At 38.7% G+C, this 24531-nt stretch overlaps 1 protein-coding gene across 3 annotated transcripts; it reads right to left on the bottom strand.

The window, feature by feature from the left end:
* Window positions 1-466: 466 nt before the first annotated feature.
* mfsd8 (major facilitator superfamily domain containing 8) lies at window positions 467-24526 on the bottom strand. 3 transcript variants are annotated; one of them, XM_082152525.1, is made up of 15 exons: window positions 24469-24519; window positions 24339-24383; window positions 8674-8708; window positions 7695-7757; window positions 6970-7043; window positions 6562-6605; window positions 5008-5248; window positions 4074-4187; window positions 3758-3902; window positions 3252-3310; window positions 2994-3102; window positions 2781-2915; window positions 2202-2305; window positions 803-1029; window positions 467-692 (listed from the first exon to the last, which is right to left on the bottom strand). In XM_082152525.1, exons 1-15 carry the CDS (start codon window positions 24496-24498, stop codon window positions 474-476), a joined length of 1644 nt encoding a protein of 547 aa, XP_082008651.1. In that variant the 5' UTR covers window positions 24499-24519; the 3' UTR covers window positions 467-473. The 3 variants fall into 3 exon arrangements, with proteins under 3 accessions (XP_082008651.1, XP_082008652.1, XP_082008653.1); XM_082152526.1 differs by lacking the exon at window positions 7695-7757 and having other exon boundaries at window positions 24469-24526; XM_082152527.1 differs by lacking the exons at window positions 8674-8708; window positions 24339-24383; window positions 24469-24519 and having other exon boundaries at window positions 7433-8656.
* Window positions 24527-24531: the final 5 nt, after the last annotated feature.

The raw sequence follows: 24531 nt of genomic DNA, 5'->3' as shown, positions 1-24531 counted from the left end.
CTTCAAACTTCAAGAAAGAAGCCTCTCCAGTGTAAATTTAAATAAATCAGCTGTCACATTTGGTAACGTTTTACAACGCAAAGAATTCAAGTTATTTAAAAGAATTATTAAAACCAAAACAATCATAATCCATAAAGACTTAGATTAAACCACCACATAGGCATTATAATCTAAATCTGCAATGCTTCATAACCGGTGGAGCTACCAAACATTTTTAATACTGCAGTTCACATGGGCCTGTTTAGATACTGGTAACAAGATCCATGTTATCCTGCTCCAATAGTAGTTAAATTCACAGTTAAGGTTCAATATATAGCGGATATAAAGTAAAAATATTTACAATTACATGGAAGACGATCTACTTAAAGTATTCATGATTATGAAAGCTCAACATTTGTCTAAAAAATACCATTCATAAGTGGCTGTTTTCCGTCTTTACTGAACTGTCCTTTAGTAGTTGGTGGAGGCACCTGTCAGTCACAATGTCGTTCTTCTATCCTTCTATGGCGTATAGAGAAGGCGATGAGTCGTCTGTACATGGCACTGAGGAGAACGACTGCAGCTAGTACTATGCCACATATGATACTGAAGGCCCATCGGGGTCCCAGGAGGGTGTAGACGTGAGAGACGAACACAGGCCCGAGGGTCCGCGCACCACTTCCTGATGCTGTTAGCCAGCCCATGTAAACCCCCTGAGTTCACACACAATTGGGGAAGAGAATAAACAGCATGAACTTTAACTAATCATCATGTTACTTAAGTTTGAGATTCAATGTTTTAAAAGATAAAGGATGTATTGTACCTGTGGTCTGGGGCCCAGTATCTTTGAGTATAAAGTGTAGGACATTACGTTGCAGGTCGGATAGCCCACTCCGATTAGGATGTCAGAGGTGATGTACTGTGCGAGATGAATTACAGGGGTAAAAAAGCACCAGGTCTGTTCGGACGGACATCCGGTGGGCTCCAGAGAAGCGTTCGAGGCTTGGGTGGGTGCCAGCCTTATTGTTGGCATAGTGTTATTCTGAATGCCTGTTTATGTGATAATATTTGTTTAATATACACAAATTGCAGCTGTAATATAAAGATTGTTTTAATGTTTTTGAAATAAGTTTTTTCTGCTTGTTAAGGCTACATTGATTTGATAAAAAATACAGTAAAAACAGTGACATTACAATGGAATAACCCAATTAACCTAACCCCTAAATGTTTTCTATTTATATATTCCAAAGCTGAATTTTCAGCATCATTACTCCAGTCTTCAGTGTCACATGATCAATCAAAAATCATTCTAATATACATTTATTATTAAAATGATCAAGGTTGAAAACAGTTGTGTGGCTAAATGTTTTAGTGGAAACCGTGATACACAAATATTTGATCTAATTAATGCATCCTTGCTGAATAAAATAATTTCATTCTTTCAACAACAAAAAAATCCGAGCTTCTAAATAGTATATTGCTACTTTAATAATAATAAAGAATTATTTGCATTTGGAAACAAGCTTTACAGAGTTAAGACTCGTTCACGCCAAGGACCATAACAAGATATAGTTCTAAAAATCATTCTCAATATTAAAGGTTGTATCAGCGATTTCAGGCCCAAAAAAGGCCCAAACATAAATGATCACATTCATCTAATCTTTTCTAACGATCCGCTAGCTGCCCGCCCCATAAGCAGGCCGTCAAAAAACCGCGTCTCTGTAGGCAGCCTAGGCTCTGAGGTCTGCACACAAAAACAATTGGTTTCACCAACCACTCAAAACCAAAATAAATAGTGTTCCAACCAATCACCGACAGGGGGTGGGTGTTGAGGTTTTCGCGTGCAGCCGTGCACGAGCGCAAAACCTCACAACACCCACCCCGTCGGATCGTTAGGAAAGATTAGATGAATGTGATCATTTATGTTTGGGCCTGAAATCGCTGATATAACCTTTAAAGAAAAGCAGAGTTCACACCACAGCTATATGATAACAGCACAGAGAAACGATATCATTGGAATCACTTTCAGAATGACTTTTTCCAGAAGATGAGTAATAAAAACATTGACAATCAGCTCAAGCATTTGGAGCGGCAGACAAGCACGCACTTAGAATAAACAGAACAATATCTTCCGCTGGTGTGGATGCTAATATAGTTATCTGTATAGTTATGCTTCTAGTTATCGTTCTTAGTGTGAACGGGCCTTTAATCAGATATCTCACCTGTCCACTGTATTTTAGGATATTGATTTCCCCATGGCAACAAGATAAAGAACCCTGCAAATATGAGCACCAAGCCTCCAAGTAGCAGTGGCCGATCTCCTACCCTGAAAAACAGCCAAAAAAAGAACGGATTTTTACTTATCTGAAATCTGATTAGTCAGCTTGCAAGTGCAACAAGAGGAAGTCATGTGTTTAAAACTGTTAACATCCAATACATATTTGTTGGGTACAGCAGAAAAAAAATGCAACTGATAAAGTTTTCCTGACCCGTTTCAAGACTTAAAATAATCAGAGGTTTTATGGCTACAGTCACAACGAGACTGTAAGTGATGTACAGTCCCATTATAAGTAGTTATATGCAAAACCTACACTGTAATTATGCAAAATACTCTGGGCCTTTGGAACATTTCCCTTTTCCAAAATAGAAAAGTAACCTAAAACCTCTGTAGATGTTGTGTCAAACTGAAGTAAAAAAGCATGTCTGATTGTTCAAGGTTCTTCAAAACAGCTATGACAAATGGAAAAGTCTAATAACCGAAATCGAATTAGCATAAAGCTATTCAAAAAGGTTTTTTTTACCGTTTTGAAACCACCTTTACCACCAGGAAGACGAGGATGGACTCAAAGCCGATGGCAGCCAATATGATGCCGTTATACAAAACGGCTTCTTTTCTTGTCCATGCAAACATGTCCATTGATAGAGGAGTAGATATACTGCAGGCAAACAAATTCACATGAATATGAGCTGATTAGACTTTTAATATGAGTCAAGATCTGAGGATCTACACTTACGTTTCGAACACAGCAAAAATGAAGAGGATAACGAAGAAAAGGACGTTAGATGTTAATACTGCAAACTGGTCAATATCACCTTCTACCTCAGGACTCACTTCTACTCGCTCTGAGGGCAGAAAGACAAAGTACAATATAAAATGTTATAATTACATGAATTATTATAAAACAGACTGTACAGGGACACCGTGCTAAAGCAAATGTACACTGCTAAAGTATATTTATAAATACATTTACACCAGAAAATAAAAATCTTACCTTCTGGTGTGTAGTTAATTGCAGGGATACGATTTCCATGGTCATCCACACAGTGCTCCCTAAATGATTTAAAACACTTTAAATTCTGTGCATTGCTTTATTCAAGTACAGTCAAATAGGATGTAAGCCTGAGACCGTGTCCACAACGGACGCGAGTTGCGCGACACGACAAAGGACAATGGAACCCATTATAATCAGTGATGTTGTCTACACTGGATGCGGCACGACACAACACGACAAATCCCCGACAGTAAACTGATGCCTCGTTCTATTTATGACGTAATCCAAGCACTCGCGATACTTCTCATAGGAAGGACAAATGGATTTGCAACGGTCGCTTTGTCGCATCTAGTGTATACAGCTTCTGGCTGTTGCAGCACAATGTGACGCGTCTGTTGTAAACACGGTGCTAGGGTTAAATATAGAAGCACTGAAGAGAAAATACACAGACCTCAAATAAAATATATACAATGTACATGTATTTAAGACTCAGGTTAGATCATTACCTCAAGACTAATATAACCAGTAGAATGTTAATGACCCCGAAGCAGGCCGCCAACAGTGCTGGAGCCGTGTACATATTAACCTGAAGCTGGATAAATTTCACATTGACGCCAGTCTCTCCGATGAATGACAAAACAGCCTGCAGAGCTGAAAAATAAAGGCAGTCAACATCTTTTAATCATTTTTTAAATGGTTACTAGCACTAAGAAAGTATAAAATAAAGACACTATCAAACTAAGCTGTAAAATTACTATTCTTATATACCAATTTCACACCAAATGCCATCTGTAAGTAAAATGCTTTTGACTTCACACAAACCTGGGCCAAGTATAAAGCCGAGAGCTTGACAGGCGCTCATGTTAGCCATTGCACTGGTCCTCTCCGTCAGGGAAGTGGCACCAGCCACATAAGACCTCACAACTGCTACATTACCTACAGGACAGAACGACAGACCTTAGCACTGCAGATAAAGTACTATTACCTTATGCTTGATAATAATTGTTTACTGAATCTGTATTTGCTATATTAACATTTTAATTTGTTTATTTATTTTAAATGTTTGTTTTTTTAAAGAAGTCTCTTATGCTTACCAATGCTGCATTTATTTAATTATAAATACAGTAAAAACAGTATTTTTGTGAATTATTATTAAAATTGTAAATATTTGTTTTCTATTTTAAAACATTTGTGGTAAGATATTTTTTTTAAGAGAGAAATTAATACTTTTATTCATCAAGGATGCAAAATGTTTGATCAAAAGTGACAGTGAAGACATTTATAATCTTACAAAAGTTTTATATATAATTTTTTATATATATATATATATATATATGTAATAAATGCAAATAAATACCATTCGAATGCCAAAAGAATCCTGAAACAGCATCACTATTTCCACAGAAATGTAAGCAGCACAACTGTTTTCAACATTGATAGTAATAATAAGAAATGTTTCTTGAGCACCAAATCAGCATTTTAGAATGATTTCTGAAGGATCATGTGACACTGAAGACTGGAGTAATGATGCTGAAAATTCACCTTTGCCATCACAGGAATAAAATACATTTTAAAATATATTCAAATAAAAAACAGTTATTTTAATTTGTAATAATATTTCACAAAAGTATAGTTTTTACTGTATTTTTAGTTTAAATAAAGAAGAGACTTCTTTCAAAAATTCAAAAATTCGAATGTTTAAATTTTTTTGACAGATACTATATGTGTGTGCGTTTTTTTTATTTTTTTTATTTACCTGCTCCAATGCCCACAAATGTGCGGGACAAAAGCATGTGAATGTTATTGTGTGAGGGAAGTAGGTAGACATAGGCGTAGTAAATGTTAGCGGAGATGTTGATCAATATAGAGCAGACTAGAGGCTCTCGCCGAGGCCTGTGATTGGACCATAATCCAAAGAGGGGTGAGGCCACCATCTGACCCAAACTATAGGCAGCAACCAGCCATCCCAAGAAACTGGCATCTGCACTGTCATCAATCTAAAAAAATAATAAATTAAAACACACACATCATGATTGATGGATTACAAGACAGTCACAGACTAACAAGGCTTACTGTGTGTAACTGAATAAAACTACAACTCCTAAATTGCATCTACACAGCACAACAGTAACATTTCGCACTGCGGTTGGCTGTTGCCTTCAGGCAACCAAGCAAGCACAAAAAAACGTTGTGCGTAACTGATGGTAAATTGTTTCACCTTGTGTGCTTACATTTTTATTTAAAAATTATTATAATTTTTTTGTGTTAAACGAGTACTTCACCGCTGGCAAATTGGGCTTATAAATAGAACTTGGCTGCCTATGCTATAGAAAGGTGGTTGGGGGGTGGGGTAATCGGTGTTACCTTACTAGAGAAAATGGGGGAAAAGGGCTTGCTCTTGAAAAACCTTTCATTTTGCCAAATAGGTAGGAAAAATTTAACACCCGTAATGCACTGGGCATGTTGCCATCCAAGGCTGCTCCTTTTGGATAGGCTTAACCAGAGTCAAATACCGCCTCGCTTGAGACGGAAATACTTCTCGACTTTGTATTTGTATTGTTACCAGGTGCGACAATTCAAAAAGTAAACGTTTGGCAGGAAAGAGTCATTTTCAGTTTTCAGTGAAAGATCCAGAGCATTGTAGGGAGTGGCTAAAGACACATTTGCATCTTTTGCTGACAAATAAACCAGCATTTCTTGGTCCAGGTAACACAAAGAAAGAGCAAATATTGTCAATTTACATATACTACTGATATTATAACAATAAAAAGCAGGTTGAAAATCTGCAAACTTGTGCTTTAAATTAAATTTAAAAAAAAATGTAAGCCCTGAATAGCCCTAGCTCTAAGTGTTCACACTTCTGCAAAGTCTACACAAAGGAGCAAGGACACATTTGAAAAGAGGAACACAGGTCCTATATATGTATACTCAATCACAGAATTCAAACCTCAACATATTGCTTTAGAAGATATTTAACGTTCTTAGGGGAATCGCTAAATTAAAAAATTCTTAAACTTTGGCTTTTCTTAGAAATACACATATAACTACTTCCCTTTTTCACTTCTAGTTTTTAAATCAAGCATAGCAAGGAATCAAAAATTGCACAGAGATAACTTAGAATGCCCATGCTAATGAATGTTCACTTCACTCAAATCGCAAATGCATAGAATATACTTTGTTCCTGTAAATCAAACAGATGTTTCTAGAAACACCAAAGCCATGGGTTTGATTCCCAAGTAATGCATTAACTTATAAAATTTGTAGCTTGAGTACAATGTAATATTGAATGTGTAAATGCAAGCATACTTACTTTCTTCAGATAGGGCCATATGGAAGTGATGACAATCGTAAAACCTAAAAAAAAAAAAGAACATTGCAATCACTTATATATTACGTATCACTTAAGTAGTACTTTGTACTACACAAAAATGCGAATAACATTAATTGATCTACTAAATAGGACATTATAATTGCAATTGCTAAATCTGTACAGACAGATCCCTTCTAGTTACTTTTTTTTTTTAAGGCATAGTGTACAATCAAACGCAACATGTCCTGACATTACAGACATCTTGCGAGTTACAGCAGGTTTTAGCTCTAATTGAATCGCTACCTAATGTTCATTGAAACAGACAGCAGAATTCATATTCATAACCGCAAATCAGCGGGATAGACAAAGCAGTAAAATGGGTGCGAAAGAGTAAGAGTTTTTTCTTACCAACACTGCTGAGGAACATGGTAAAGTACATGACCCTGATGGACCTCCATCGGCTTCTGTCTGCATCCCCATCACTTTAAGAGGAAAAGAGAAGTTGGACATACAAATAGCAATTAACGTTATAGCTCTTTCTTCATTGTTTAGCCTATTTAGTTACAGTAATTTCATGCATTAGGACGAAAGCTCATGCGCGATATTATGCATATCTTCACTGCACTACTAAACTTCCACACTGACGTGACTTAATATAATTTGAACTTATCATGCTGTGCATTAGTGACAGAAATTCCCTTGTGACATGACACACAGGCAACATTGTCAAGTTTAACTGGTCGAGCCAAATAGTTTCAGTTTAGAACTTTAGACATAATGCCAGAATATAAATAAAAGAAAAAAAGATCAGTCCTGCTAGACTGCGTCATTATAAATGCAATTATCACAGTAGCTGCTACTCACAACTTACCTTGTAATATCGCCTCTGAGAAGCGGAGTGTTTTCATCAGACCCCACAAGTGACATTATTAGCGATTGAGCAGCTTGCGAAAATTAAACGACGACGAGAGTTCATTGAAGTTCTTTACAATGACATGCACTTTAAAATCAAGTTAACTTGACTGACAACTGTCTGAAGCTGCACAAACACATATCTCGAAAACGCATTCAGGCTTCTGCATAATATTCCCATATTAGCTGTTAGAAGCAGACTAGTGTTCAGAGTCATTCACCGCCGTTTGACGCGCAGTCTAAAGTCCATTGGTGGTGTTGATTCAGCGTAAACTTGAATCATTCTGAAGAACGTTGTCACATGTGACCCGTGAGCATTGAGAGAAACAGAAAACAACAGTGAGAAGGGAAAACACACAGTAACACTTCAAAATAAAAGCCCCTTACAATTAATTAGAAGGTTTTTTTAGTTGTTTTTTTTAGATTCGTGTATTCGTTTATTCATTCATACTTTCATTTTTAACGTATTTAATACAATATTAGTTTTTAACGCATTTAGTAAAAAGACAGACAGACAGACTCCATAAAACGTATGGCATTTAACATCCCATATTTAACCAAACATCCCACCTACACTATGATGGTAAGACTGATAATTTTCCAAAGAAAAGACATGGTCAAGATCTGATTCCAATACACAGGGAACAAATTCTGACAGCTGCATAGTGCTGGTGAAAAAATATATATTTGAAAGGGCATCAACCAATGCAATCAAAACAGCTCTATCATTAAATAATTCAATCTGCCATATTGCTGGCCAAGTAGTGGATAAAATGTAAAGAGCAGGTTGAATAAACAAATAGTAGTTTTTTTTCTTCTTCATATGATAAGGACAGTTGATAGACAAGAGACAGACAATCACTTAGAATAGCAATTGTATGTGTGTATAGACAGGACAAGAGTGATAATGCTGAAAGAGATAGGGCTCAGAAGCTGAATATGATTGATGAGATGCATCTGAAGGGAACCGTGCTGATGTGTTCACCAAAATAAATGAAGTCAAGTTGATTGAGGAACATATCAAATGAATAAACAAAACAAATCACTAAAACAATCACAAAAGAAGGAGACACTTTAGTTAATGTGATTAGGATTTGACAGGGGTGCCAGCCTTTCTGCTTGTGAGATAAAGATGAAACATGCTGATAGATGATAGAAGACACTGACACAGTTGGCTTTTTATCCTGTGGATCTACTTACTTGTGTGAAGTTGCTTTCTCAGTTTTGACCCAAATCTAAACCAAGCAGAGGAATGAACTCAAAGTGGTTATCTGCCTTATACAGCAATGGCATCACTGTCCCAAAAACATTCTCTCTAAATTCTCTTTAAAGACATGAATCAGTATGAATGAGCATCAATCTGTTTTTCGCCCACTGTATTAATGTGGCATTCTGGTTAAGAGTATTCTTATAATAATACACATTTAATTATTTCAATAATGTAATAACAAATTGCAAGCAGATTAAATAAAACATGGTTTCTTATGCCATATTATAAAATGTATCATGTTTGTTAACCATAGCCTATTTTCCACCAGAATGCCATATAAGTTAATAAGTTAAATGTTACCACAACAGAACAATGAAAAAATAGTATGTCACGAATGTAAAGCATTAGAAAAGAAAATAATTCTGAAAAGATTGTGAAGGCTTCTTAACACTATTTGAAAGAGATATATTTATCTACTACGGTTTTAGAGAGAGGCGGTATTAGCAATAAGTAACATGGCATCTGATGCATGCTTATTGGCACATCCGGTCTTCATAGGCATGTGTCAGTGGATAGTTGCATGTGTCATTTAAAACTTGTGGCATGTGCCACTGACATTATCGCAGAACACTGACACTGAGTCGCGGAACATGTTTGGGTTGTGCCACCTCTGGTATAGTGACTGACAGATGTACTGAGCAGCTATACTGACGTAATTGTGACAAAAAATACTGATATTTTTAAATAAATGTCAATTAAACATTAAAGTCATTTTGTGGCACATCAGTATCCCAGTGGCATGTGCCACTGAATGATATATGTAATGCCAATGTTGTTGATCATGCAAACTGGCCATTCAAGGAAACACAAGAAATAAATCTGTAAATAAAAACATTTGAGGAACATCTTATATCTATATATATATATACACACACACACACACACACACACACACACACACACACACACACACACACACACACACACACACACACACACACACACACACACACACTATAATTAATAATTATTTATATCAATATCAGACTCTGATTACTCTGATTAACTCACAAACAAATGACGTACACCACCCGTAGATGTTTCTCAACCTCAACTGTTTTAAAGGGATAGTTTAATCCCTAATATTAGAACAATTCTGTCATCATTTACTCACCCTCAAGTTGTCCCAGACATGTATAAATTTGTTCTGATGAACACAAAGGAAGATCTTTTGAAGAATGTTTGTAACCAAACAGTTCTGAGGCACCATTGACTTCCATGGTATTTTTTTTTCCCACACTATGAAACTCATGCCCCAGAACTGTTTGGTTACCCATATTCTTCAAAATATATTCTATTGTGTTCAACAGAACAAATAAATTAATACAGGTTTGAAACAACTTGAGGGTGAATAAATAAATTACAGAATTTTCATTTTTGGGTGAACTACCTCTTTAAGTTTTGGTTTATCTTGCGCTGGTCAGTGTACACTTACCTTATACTGACACCTAGCGGCGTACATGCAGCATCATGCAAAAATAAAGGTTTACAACTATTGATGCGGTATTGGCAGGGCCGCATTAAGACTATAAGGGGGCCACTGGGCTTTGGGCTTCATCCAACAGAACTATTATCTACATTTTCTATATCACAAAGTGCAAGTTATCAGCCTTTTGTTTCACATGAATAAATGCCATTATCAAAACTGCAAAAACTTCATATTATTTGGCACATAGTCCGAACTATTTGCATAGGCTACTTACACTATAACTACTGCCTACATCGGCTTTGTCTTATCAAATCATCCTTTCGTTTTGCAGAAATAAATGCAATAAAACTTTTATATACTAAATTTCACTGTTTCCCGTATAAAAATATACAAAATGTTTACTTTCTGAACATTTTTAATGCTAAAAAAGTAATCAGATCATTGGGACTATACCGTACAAAGGTTTCCTTAAGCTTTTTTAGGATGAAAAATCCCTTATGATGCTGGAAAAGTTAAACTCCCTCAGTAGGCTACATCACTTTCCTTTGACATGTGATTATCTTTCTTGTGCTATTGTCGAGCAGTCGTGTTTTGTTTTTTTGTTGTTGTTTTTTTCATGACAACTTTGAAACAAATTATATGCATTTGTGACTGGTAAAGTTTAAAAAGTTGCTTTTTTTAAAAGATAGTGCTTATAATTAGACAAGGTGGCTAACTATGGGAGCTCAACTGCTATTAAGTTGAAAAAGGAGTAAATTATTTGACTAATTATAGCCTATTGTATTCTGCTAGCATATGGCCTACACAACTGGTGGTAATTGCCTTTGTCCTTCGCCATCATCTGCATCTTTATCTAGGCCATGCATTCAAATAAATTTGACTGACGTTTCACTTTATTTTTCTCTCATTTGAGATCCGCTTTCATATTCTCGAGACATTACTGTGTGACATCAAATCCATTATTATGAATTCAATGGCCTACGTCAGGTGAGTTCGATACAGCCCAATCATTGAACATTTTCAGAAACCGTAAGCATGATTGACATTTTTATCGGATTTCAGCTGACGATTGCAGGGTTCAGTGAGTGAAGGGTTGCACATAGGACGAGAAGCGCAAAGCCATGTCTTTAAAATTCGAACACACATTTTTATGAATATACACACACCGGCATCGCCCAGTTCCGATTGCAGGAGGCTGTTCAAAAACATGCCTATTAGCCACAGAGCGCCACTCAGTTTTCCATTAAAGTTCTCCTGTGTTGAAAATCAAGGTTTCAATATTGTTTGTATGTCTATTGTGTATTTAATATGCTTTAAGTCAAACCATGTGTAAATTCATTAGTCAACACCATTTGCTGACGATTTTCTCCTTAAAACTGCAGTGAACCAAAGAGTCTCAAACACGCAGTTTGAAATCGCTGGTGTTTCTGACTCCACAAACTACATTGTAACCAATCACGTCAACGTGTGATCGTCAATGACTGGATCTCTGAGCTGGGCTGTGTTCCAGTTTGGATGTAGGCCTACTCCAATGCTTACAAGAGTAGCGGCTCCTGGTCCATAAATTTAGGTTGGTGCAAATTCTGGGTCTCAGCGCTAGTTTATGATAAACATTTTGAAAGCTTTATATTCTAATCGCTGAGCACATCAGACACACTTTTGGCAGAATTCTAATGTTCAGAATTCAGAATTCTTTAGTAGCCTACATGACAAACGCATAGAAAGCCATCTTATAATTGCCTTAATGTATTGCATATGAATGTTGTTTTAGAATATTGCAAGTTAGGAATTCCAGTGAGGAAAACAAAGTCATGTCTATTTTCAGAACAAACAGAAAACAAAAACAGAACTACTGTAAAAGGTATTCACATGAGCACATTTGAACTAAACGGTTTATACTTTCATTCTTTTGATATGCAACTCCACATAGGAAGAACAGGCATGCCAACTACTGAACTGATGCAGAGACAGACGCGGAAGCGGACTAATAGCGTCTCTTGTTCTGGAGCGAGGTTTACGCAAGGTAACGTGAAAAGCGGGGCAGCCAGAAATCTGCCCTAATGGCTCTCTATGAGAGAGCGCTGCAGTTCCATTTTCCACCACAGATTTATATTGGAAATTTGTTGAGACGGGCTGCCCCGCTTAGTATCGTGAAGGAACATGCCTGCCGAATCCATGCGCTACATTTTAACATATCCTGCTCACTTTACGACTTAAAATAGTTTCGAAATTCCAAAAAATATTTGTTGCAGAATGCTGAACACATTTATAATTTATTATTAATTCAGTGCATATAGAGGTCTTTGTTTGGATGAATATTTTGCCTGTAATAACTTGCGAGAGGAAATCAGCAGCAAGCAGTAGGCTACACTTGGGGTGCTTCTCAATATCCCTCCTCGTTTCCTCGCTCCTCCGTCCTCCATCCTATGACCTGGAAACTGATCGAATTCAGCCATCTTGAAGGACATCTCAATTCTCTAATTGCACCGCGAGGAGGCGAGGAACGAGGAGTGAGGAAGCTTCCAGAGGAGCTATGAGCGATGATGCACAGGTGTATCCTATGCAGAAGTCTTTCTTTTCGAGAACTCTGATGCACTTATAAATTCTCCTCCCCCTTCAAATCAGTCACAATAATTTTCATTTATGCTTTACCTTTGCAGTTTAAATAAATCATATATCACATTTATCAACAGGGCATCTTGCTTTATCTTTATTATTTATTAATTTCTTAAATAACCAAATTTTACAACATAAGGGCAGATCCTGAGCGCAGCTGATGACGAAGTGAAGTGACGCTCGAGTGATCAAAAATATATTTCAATATACAAATAAGCTCTCCTTCGATTCCTCCATCCTCGCGTCTTTTCCTTGCGTCCTTCCCTCGCATCCTGAAGGGGTGGAGCTAAGACGCGAGGAAAGGAAACAAGGGGTGCTTCTCATTTCTTATTTGTGCATCCTCGTTTCCTTTCCTCGCTTCCTTTCCTCGCGTCTCAGCTCCACCCCCTGTAGGATGCGAGGGAAGGCTGCAAGGAAAAGACGCGAGGACGGAGGAATCGAATGTAACTTTTTTTTATACATTGGAATACTTGATCACTCAAGCGTCACTTCACAGCGTCATCAGCTGCGCTCAAAGGATCTGCCCTTATGTTGTTCAAGTTTGTTTATTTAAGAAATTCATAATAAATAATAATAAAGCAAGATACCCTGTTGAAATATGTGAGATGTGTGGTTTATTTAAACTGCAAAGGTAAAGTATAAATTAAAATGATTGTGACCGATGTGAAGGGGGAGGAGAAATTAGACGTGCGTCACGTTTAAGTCGATAAAACTCTTCCGCATAGGATACACCTGTGTATCCTCGCTCGTGACTCCTCAGGAAGCCTCCTCACTCCTCGATCCTCGACTCCTCGCGGTGCAATTAGAGAATTGAGATGTCCTTCAAGATGGCTGAGCTCGATCGGTTTCCGGGTCATAGGATGGAGGACGGAGGAGAGAGGAGACGAGGAGGGATATTGAGAAGCACCCCTGGATTCACAAATAAGAATTGAGAAGCACCCTTTATAACATCACAGGTGGATTCCATATGCACACATAACAGGTTCTTCTTTCCTACTTTTAAGCCAAGTCGAAAGGCATTAGATTGCCCCCTACAGGTCGATATACAAAAGCTCACTCTACAACATCCCCTTGCCCCCAAGTTTACAATATTCTTCCATAATCATCACAATGTTATGAACTTCATTCAACTATCATGTAACCACACTACAGTTAAACACACACACAAATTGTCACAGTTGACAGATTTTTCTTTTCTTTTTACAATATTACAATAACAGTTCACATTCAACTATTTATTTATTTTTACTTCAGTTCATAATCTTTCAAATGAACAGGCAGTTTCCTGGTTCTCTGTGACCTTCTCATAATCACAACAGGGCTAACAGATTTGTTCATTTCAGTTGTCATCTCAGAAGTCATCTCAGAAGTTTGAGAGGAATCCCCAGCTTCTTCAAAGGGATTGATTTTACTTGGAATGTCCTCAGCCAATGTGTCCTCAGTATCTTTAGCAAATAGAGGAGTAGAGTAGAATAGAGGTGTCAGAAAAGTAAAAATCTGGATATTTACAGTCCATTCTCTCCTATGGAAGGTTCATTATAAATTCAATGGTAGCAGCAGATGTGGCTCACAGGAGGATGTGTATCCAGTTCACTGGATACACATCCATCCATTTTGAATGAGCATCAATCAAGACAAAGAAAATGTTTCCCATGAATGGTCCTGCATAATCCACATTGTTTTTGTTCATGTTTTTTTTTCATTTTTTTTCAGGCCAATTCCAAGAATCCAATGGGGCTACAGCTGGAACATTCCGTTCTTGGCACAGGTTTTAACCAACCTTTCAACATCCTGATCTAACTTAGGCCACCACACATATCTCTGGGCCAAAACTTTCATCCTAGACACTCCTGGGTGACTTCTGATCTACCCACACTGGGAATGATTACTCTTCCCCCCAAAGCACACAACCATCCTGTACACTTTATTTAATATTTTCTTGATGCGAATGGGTCAAACTCTGCTCCAATTAATTCATGCAGGTATCCTTGTTACACCATTTCTCTCACCCTGGATAATACCAGATCTTTTTGTGTCTACCCTCTCACCTGTTCTGTTGTAATCAAGGTAATGTCTGCATTCTCCAGCATTAGGACTCTTTCCTACTGTTCAGTGCCAGATTCCGCTGACAATGGTAACCGACTGCATTTCCATGATCCTTGCATGCTTGAGTCTAACCCAAAGTCGCCTTTACAACAAAGAAATGGAAGTACTTAACATGACAATTTGATTGTACGTCCATAGGAGAGATCAAGCATGCAAACTCAAGCACCAGCTTTCAATGAACTGTAAATCTTCATCTGTAAAACAGCTAAATTTAAGTTCAGGCCTGAAGATAACATTCACACACAACATTTGTTGCCTCCTCAAATTACCACTCACGTTTCTACTCAAAATTCTACCTTGTATGATCCTGTACAGCAGCAAACTAACATTGCTGCTCAATTGTTGCAACAGCAAATGTTGGTTTCTCTTCCATCTCAAAGGATATTGGAGTTTGATGGAGATCCATTGCAGAATGGCTCTTTTGTTAAAGCTTTTGAACAAGCCATTGAAAAGAAAACCGGGGACAAGCAAGAATGCCTTTATCTAGAGCAATATACAAGAGGATGGCTAAGAGAGTTAGTCAGTAGTTGTCACAATATGAGAGCTGATCAAGGATATGATCAGGCAAAGAATCTGTTCAAAGAACATTTTGGTAGTGAAATTAAAGTAACAGCAGCATATATGGAGACGGTCATGCTTTGGCCTAATAAAGGGTGAAGATGTTGATGCTTTGGAGTCTTTTAAAATTTTTCTGAGAAGCTGTTGTAATGGAATGGAAGATTTACAGCATATGGACGAAATTAATGTTCCATTATTTGGAGATCTACAGAGTGGACAGGCATCCTTTTCATTTCATGCTAAAGCTCAGCCTAAATCTACCAGTAAAGGTCTTGCAACTGTTGCAGCTGTACATACTGTTTCAGAGCTTTGTCTATCTGAAGTACAAACCTGTACTAGTTCTGCTCAACAAAAAGACAACAATAAATTGTGTTTTGTCAGTAGGCTGCCATTCGTTGCTGAATAGGTGTTCTCGTCTAAAGAACATGACACACAGAGAAAAACGGAGCATTTTAAAAGAAAATAGATCCTGTTTTCGGTGCTTGAAGTGGTGCTGCAATCAGAAGCATCCCACCTTGCTTCACATAGAAACCAAAGGCGAACCATCACCATTACCAGTAACAAATGCTCTTGCTGCTTTGCAGGCGTGTGGTCAAAATGGGGCCGGGAACAAGGAGTGTGTTCTGTCTATCATTCCAGTACAAGTCAAAGCGAAGTCTGGAAGCAAGATTGTCAACACCTATGCATTTTTGCATCCTGAAAATTGTATCTTACAGGAACAAGAAGCTCCATACAGCTCTGTACTTTAGGCCAGGAAAAGTCAGTAGACACGTTCATGCTCCGTGGTCTTCAAATTTCAAGCCTGGATGGACAGACCTTTGTGGATTTACCAGAGCTGTATAGTCAAACATCAATGCCTGTGAGCAAGAATAACATTCTCACTCTGGATGACTTATTATCCATAAGATTATCCATATCTGGAGAGTATCAGAATTCCCAGTATTAATGCAGAGGTTGAGCTGTTGATTGGTCTCAATGCATCAAATCTTAAGGAAACGTGGGAAATCATTAACAGCCAAGGCGGGGGACTCTATGCTGTCAAGACCCTATTGGGGTAGGTCGTGAAAGGGACATTAAGAGGTGGAAATAGTGACAAAGGAAAGACTGGCTGTCCTGTAGTCACTGCTAATAGGATCTCAGTTGCCAGGCTGGAGGATCTGTTGATTGCTCAATACAATCATGATTTTAATGAGAAACTGTCAGACGATGATGTTACCATGTCCAGAAATGACCAACAGTGCATGGAAATAATGGAAACTACAATCAAGTTTGAAGAAGGTAATAATTGTTTTGACTTACCTTTTAAGTCTTTTGATGTCATCAAGCCAAACAACCGTAGTGTTGCAAAACAGCGTGTTCTGGGTCTACAAATGAAGTTTATAAGAAATCAAGAATATCAGCAAGAGTATACATCTTTTCTGTCTGACGTTATTGACAAAGGATATGCAGAGGTAGTACCACCTCACCAGTTGAAATGAGAAGATGGTAAGGTTTGGTACATACCACACCACAGTGTGTATCATCCGAAAAAGAAAACTCTAAGAGTAGTGTTCGATTGTGGTGCAGTGTTTAAAGGAATCTCTCTGAATGGTCAGCTGCTGCAGGGTCCCTATCTCACCAACTCTCTGCTGGGAGTTCTCACAAGATTCAGATGGGAGCCTGTCACTTTGATAGCTGATATACAACCCATGTTTCATCAGGTAAAGGTTTCTCAGAAACATATTGACTTTCTGCGTTTTTTTGTGGTATCCTAGTGGTGATGTTACACAGAACGCTATGGAATATAGGATGAAAGTTCATCTTTTTGGGGCAGTGTCCTCGCCCAGCTGTACTAATTATGCATTGAGGAGGATTGTACATGATCATCAAAGCACACTTTGATCCTTGTGTTCCGAACACCATTTTTCAGAACTTTTATATGGATGACTGCTTAACATCTTTGCCTACAGAAGCTGAAGCACTCCATTTGGCTCAGAATCTCATTGCTGCATGTCAAAGGGAGGATTTCAACTGTCAGAATGGTTGGGTAATAGTTGTGTTATCATGTCCAGCATTCGAGAGGAACAGAGATCAAAGGCAATCAAAGAGCTTGACTTGGATAAAGATGATCTTCCAATGGAAAGAGTACTTGGTCTGCACTGGTGCACTGAAAAGGATAAATTTACCTTTAGGTTATCCATAAAGGAGCATCCTCACACAAGATGTGGCATGTTGTCTGTGGTTAATTCCATTTATGAGCCCTTGGGGTTTCTTTCCCCATATACTCTGCCTGTAAAACAGGTGCTCCAAGAAATGTGCACATGCAATGTTGGCTGGGATGATAAGATTCCACAGGTCTTCTCTCAGCAATGGACAAGATGACTGGCTAACTTGCACTGTATAGCAGCACTGAAAGTAGACCCGTGTGTAAAGCCAAAGGACTTTGGACCATCCGAAAACACTCAGCTTCACTACTTCTCTGACGCCAGCGAGAATGGCTATGGGACGGTGTCATACTTGAGGTTGGTGAATAGTGAAAAAAGGACTGTAGTTGCATTTATTTTAGGAAAGTCAAGAGTTGCTCCATTAAAACAGATGACAATCTCGAGATTGGAACTTACGGCGGCTGTTCTCGCTGTACGAGTGGATAGAATGCTAAAAAGGGAGTTGCAGGTTCATTTGGATTCATCTGTATTCTGGACAGACAGTATGACTGTACTGAGATATATCCAAAATGAAACTAAGCGGTTCCACACCTTTGTAGCAAATATGTCATAAGAGACTCAACAGATGTTGTGCAATGGAGGCACATAAAGTTAAAGGGTTAGTTCACCCAAAAATGAAAATTCTGTCAGTAATTACTCACCCTCATGTTGTTCCAACCGCGTAAGACCTTCGTTCATCTTCGGAACACAAATTAAGATATTTTTGATGAAATCTGAGTGCTGGATTCACTCCTCCATAGGCTGCTAGGTGGCCCAAACTTGCTGGCCCAGAAAAGTTATTAAAGAGATCGTTAATATAGTCCAAGTGACTACAGTGGCTCAATCTTAAGTATATCAAGCGATGAGAATACTTTTTGTGCGCAAAAACAAACAAAAATAACGACTTTATTCCACTATTCATTTCCTTCTCTCTGGGCCTCGTAGTGTTTTTGCGCAGCGCGTCTGTGTTATACGTCATCACGCATCACCACATGACCAGCGTCGGCCAATAGTGAGCCTACGTGGTGACGTGTAACACAGACGCGCTGCGCAAAAACACTACGAGATTTCATCAAAAATATCTTAATTTGTGTTCCGAAGATGAACGAAGGTCTTACGTGGTTGGAACAACATGAGGGTGAGTAATTACTGACAGAATTTTCATTTTTGGGTGAACTAACCCTTTAAGTTTGAATCCGGCGGATGAGGCATCTAGGGGTCTTGGGGCTGAAGAGATTTTAGCATGTAAGAGATGGCTTAAAGGCTTACATTTTCTTTTAAAGGAAGAAGAAGAATGGCCCAAGTCCAACATGAATCAGTTGTCAATACCAACAGATGACCAGGAAGTTAAGGTGGAATGCACTGCACATGCCTTTGCCTGTCAGGTTTCAAAGTCTCCTAATAGTCAGTTCTTCAGCTATTTTTCTGATTTTGCAAGACTTAAAACCTTTGTAGCATGGATGCTCAAGGTCAAGAAAAATGCTTATGCAGCTTGTGAAACAGAGGAAGGCTTTACAGGCATCTTCTTGTACAAAGGACGTTCCAAACACTGAAGCAAATAGATCTTATGCAACAAGAAAGATGAAGGCCAAAATGGATGGCAAATCGTTGACTGCTGATGATCTCATGAGAGCAGAAACTGTTATCATTCAGTATTGTCAACAAGAGAGATTTTCTGATGACATTATTGCATTGAAGGCAGGAGCTACTGTCAAGAAAAACTTGACTTTCAGCTTGATCCAGTGCTGGAAAATGGTCTTTTGAGAGTAGGAGGGAGACTTGCTAGGGCTGCCATGCCTGAGGAAGAAAGACGTCCAGTTATATTGTCAAAAGACCAGGCTATTTCTCAACTTATCTTGAAGCATGTCCTGGAAGCAACTGGGCCATGCAGATAGAAATTATATGTTGTCATTTCTCCGTAAGCATTACTGGATAACTAACGCTAATTCTGCTTGTCGGAAAATAATCTCTGACTGTGTCATATGTCGTCTTCAAGGAAGGGTCGGACTCGGAGAGCAAAAAATGTCTGACTTGCCAGCAGAGAGAGTTTTACCTGATTTACCACCATTTACAAACATTGGTGTTGATTACTTTGGGCCCATTGAAATCAAGAGAGGTCCAGGAACAGTTAAACGCTACGGGGTAATTTTCACCTGCATGGCAAGCAGGGCTGTACATCTTGAGATGGCCTATACTTTAAATACAGACTCCTGTATTAATGCCATTCGCCGGTTTATGTGTCGTCATGGTCAAGTTGCCCAGTTGAGATCAGATAGCTGAGCGGGAGCTGAGGGAAGCAGTAGCTGGGTTAGCCCATAACAAGATCCAGCGTGCATTGTCATCAAGGGGACTTAAGTGGATATTCAACCCTCCTGCCGGGTCTCACATCGGTGGAATTTGGGAGAGGCTTATTCGGCTTGTGAAAAAGGTGCTGCATTCAACCATTAGACAACAATCTATGGATGATGAAAGCTTTCAAACTCTTCTGTGTGAGATAGAAGCAATCCTTAAAGCCCGTCCCATTATTACGAAAGCCTCTGACGATGTGAACGGTCTTGAGGCACTTACGCCTAATCATATTCTCCTTCTAAAATCTAAACCACTAATGATTCCTGTAGTTTTCGATGAAGGAGATTTGTTCATCAAGAAACAATGGAGACAGGTACAATACTTATCAGATCACTTCTGGAAAAGATGGGTAAGGGAATATTTACCATTACTACAAGAGAGACAGAAATGGATAAAACCATGAAGAAGCTTTACCGTGGGAGATATTGTTGCTATCATGGATCCTGTAGCTCCTCACGGCTCCTGGTTGATGGGAAGAGTAATTAAAACCTATCCTGATAAAAATGGATTTGTTCGATCAGTCCAACTTAAAGGTCCCATGACATGCTACTTTTTGTAGGCTTTAATATAGTCCTTAGTGGTCCTTAGTACTGTATCTGAAATCTCTTTCCAAAAATTCAGCCTCGGTGCAGAATTATAGCCACTACAAGCCAGTCCCAGAATGAGCTTCCTTCAGACGGGCCGTTTCGGTGTCTGTAGCTTTAAATACTAATGAGGAGGAGAAAGGCGGCGCAAGGTGGAGGGTGGGTGTGGCCTTGACCATCTTGCGCAACGGTACCATGCATGTTTGTTTACGTTGGATATATTGCAATGGCACGAAGACACGCAGTCGTTCAAGCATTTCAGTTTGACCCAGAATCTGATCCAGATGGAGAAGCAACGGACGAAGAAATTGCAACTCAGCGGCTCCAGCAGGACGTTTCCGAATGGTTAGTTTAAAATATTATGTCTGGATACGGTACTTTATTCGGATGGTTTACAGTTATCATCATGTAGCTAACGCAAACTTACTGTTGCCTTTTCATGAGAGATCTGTAACGTCTGTAATTTATCTTATTACAATTACATCAAGCTCTGCGATCTTGAAATGCGGATATCGCGGGCGCCATATAACCAACAGGAAAACGGTTATCCAAATAACAAAGAAATGTACAACACTCGCGTTACAGTATGTGTAACTTGATGCTGTCTACCTTTACATTAGCGCAAGTAACTGCATAGCTGCATAGCTAATGTGACAGCCACATTCTACGTGTAAGAAGCTAGGTAACCATAAACAGTAAAGCAACACACTTATATATAATTTGTTGACTTACTTGTCTGACGTTCAGCAAGCCCAGCTCTGTATTGACCATTCGATGTTCATTTGTACATCCAATTATTGAGCAATTATTATGCTTCGCTCGCTCAAAAGCCATGATATATCTCGTGGACAAACTAAAATCACGCGCGCGTTCTACTTCCTAGCTCATTTTCTCATGGGCTAGAAATATTCTCTGGGTGGGCAAAGCAGAGAAAGGGGAGGTAACATTTCTCCTTATGACGTCATAAGGAGGAGATTCAAGATCAGCCCGGTTGAGCCTCCATTTTCTCAAAGGCAGAGAAAGATAGCAAAAGCTCGATTTACACCGATTAAATTTTTTAGAAACTTGGGGACAATATACAGGCTAGGGGAACTCATATTAATGTTAAAAAACCTCAGAAAGTGGAAATTTCATGTCATGGGACCTTTAAGACAAAAACAGGGCAGCTGGATAGGCCCGTGTTCAAAATCTGTTTACTACTAGAAGCTGAGCACTGAAGCTGAATCGGAATTCACATACAAAGACATTTATGGCTCCTTATGTATATGTTGTTTAATTGTGAAATTACATTATTACAATTATGGGGTCGGTGTGTAAGAGCCAAATGTAATTTGTTCAACCATTAGATGGCGGTGTGCACCAGTGGTGCAGGTGAAAGCCACACCTGTTCAATCACATGATATTTAAACTTCTAAACTGGGTTGAATCAGCAAGGGACAGGTGGCGGGAATATATGGTTCTTACCATAGAACCAATGCCTTTTAAACTCTGTAAATACACATCTCATTAAATGGACAACAAACTGTTCAAACGGATACCGCTGTTTGGACATTGTTTTAACTATGCGTGAAGAACACCTTACCACCTTTCCTGGGCTTATAGGAAAGCCACTACACCATCTATTTTTAATATATACAATTCTAGACCATTGCACCTAAATAAGTTGTACTATCTGTACATTGTATGCTCATTTGTCTGTACAGTTTGCACTTTTGCATCTTTTAATATTTTGTCTGTTTGCACCTTGTATAATGCAGGATATATCTGTAGTTTCCACATTTTTGTATATAGTTGGTATCTTTTGTGTATAGTTTGTAATCTATTTGTAATGTAAACAATACTAGACCATTGCACCTTAATACGTTGCATCTTGTACATAGTTTGCCCATTTGTGTATATAGTTCACACTTTTGCATCTTTTTTTAATATTCTGTCTGTTCCTGCTGTTTGCACCTTGTATTTATTACTGCAAATAAATAACAATAATGTGACTTTATAACAGGTCTTTATTTACATGGGTGCATGTCATTTATAGGTACATTTATTTTACAACAGTACAATTTTCTGACCAAGTTGACCACAACACACTATGTTCTGCCATGGCACAATTCCGTGGGGTGACTGAAAGAAGGCCATCAGGTCATTCCGCACACCAACTGCAGCTCTGGTGGAGTGGGCCCTTGAAAGGTGACGTGGATCTAGAGCTTCCAAAATATTTGTGTCCCCTGCCACACAGTTGTGTAAAGCAGAACAAGCTTTCACAATGTTAAGTGCTTTGTCTGGCAGACATTCTTGTGGTCGCCCAAGGATTTGCTACCTTACCACCAAAATGCCAAATGCATTCTCAATCACCAGACGGGTGGTAAGCATTTTGGCTCTGGAGTGAAGTTAATTGTAGGTCTGCTTATCCATGGATTCATCCCTAGGTAGCAAAACAACAGTATTAATCGATAGGCAATCATTGTGTGCCAATGCAGCTGTGATCAGGAATATATATACAAATAAGTACTATTACATGAAATTAATTTTGTCTGTGACATAGGCCTACCTGGAAAGGGGCGCGTGAGGTTGTTGTGTAGGGAGAATACAGCATAACCAACTATCACATGTGGGATTTGGACTCCTGTTCCAGGAAGATTTGCTGGTGGGGGCAGATTCAGTTTGTATTCAAGAAGCATAGAACCAAATCGGCTCTCCTCGAAGATCTGGCGTCTGTTGCAGGAAGCCATCAGAACAATGGACTATACTTTCCGTCTACGCTGCCAACATAGTTCGTTAAGTAGTTCCACAGGTGCCAAAAATCAGCAGCAATATCTTCCCATTGGGCGGGGTGCTTTCCACAAAGCTTTACAACTAAACACAGTGGAACATAGAAACCCCACCGGAATCTAGCGTTTTGGCTGTGTAATTGCAGAGTAACGTAGACAGAACGCAGAAGTATAAATGCTCACGACGGAGAAGTACACTAATGCGTACAATCGAAGCATTAGTATAAATTGGCCTTAACTGAGAGTTGATAGACCCGGCGTCTTGACACATCACACGCAGGACTTGAAACGCCCGTATCATGCATTCAAAGCAAAGCGATAAAGCATAATATAAAAGGGACAGTAACTCATTATAATATGCGGTTATAGTTATATATTTTTCCGGCATCACTGGGGCCCTGGGCTTAAGCCCAGATAAGCCCATGCATTAATGTGGCCCTGGGTATTCAAAGTGACTTATGATAGATTTATAGTCTAGAATTGGCATTTTGCGTGATCAACAACATTGGCATTATAACATTCAGTGGCACATGCCACACAGATACTCTGGCCAGAGCCGTCGCAAGGGCTGTGCCAAGCGTGTGACCAGAGCCTTGCACCAAAATAAAGTGACAGCCGACTTGATGATGTAAGCCAGTAACGTTAGTTAAAGTTCATGTTTTTGTTCTTCAAAAGAGTCAGACAATAATAGTTAAAAGACATAGCTAAAGTGAAACTATGTGTATCATGATACTGTTATTAATACATTTAATTTGCTTTTATTTAAAATTTTTACTAAAGTATGTTAAGACATACGGCGACATGTTCCGCGACGAATGTCAGTGGCATTATGCCACTATCCACTGGCACATGCCAATAAGTGCTTCTCATTAAAACCGCTATACTGGATTTAGAGTAGCCTAGTGATAATAAATGTTGTGATTTGGTATTATGTATTTGTATGTACCATTATTAGCAACATTCAGCGTAACAAACAAAAATGAACGTAATGCCACAACAAACCTTTTCAGGAGCATCGGTGTTTCTTTCCAGTCCGTGCGCATGATTCTGGATACAATCAGTTTTATTAGCGTCTACGAGAAACAAAATCGTTTGGAAGATATGATAATGAACAATTATGCAATTAACATACACAAAGGCTGATAACAAAAGTTGTTTCCATAAAGATCAAAACACGTTTTAGTGAGCAGCGGCA

The sequence above is a fragment of the Leuciscus leuciscus genome (genome assembly GCF_965113295.1).
Source record: "Leuciscus leuciscus genome assembly, chromosome: 21".
Taxonomy (NCBI): Eukaryota; Metazoa; Chordata; class Actinopteri; order Cypriniformes; family Leuciscidae; genus Leuciscus; species Leuciscus leuciscus.
The sequence above is the reverse complement of the archived record's forward strand: the minus strand, read 5'-3'. Positions and strand labels throughout refer to the sequence as shown.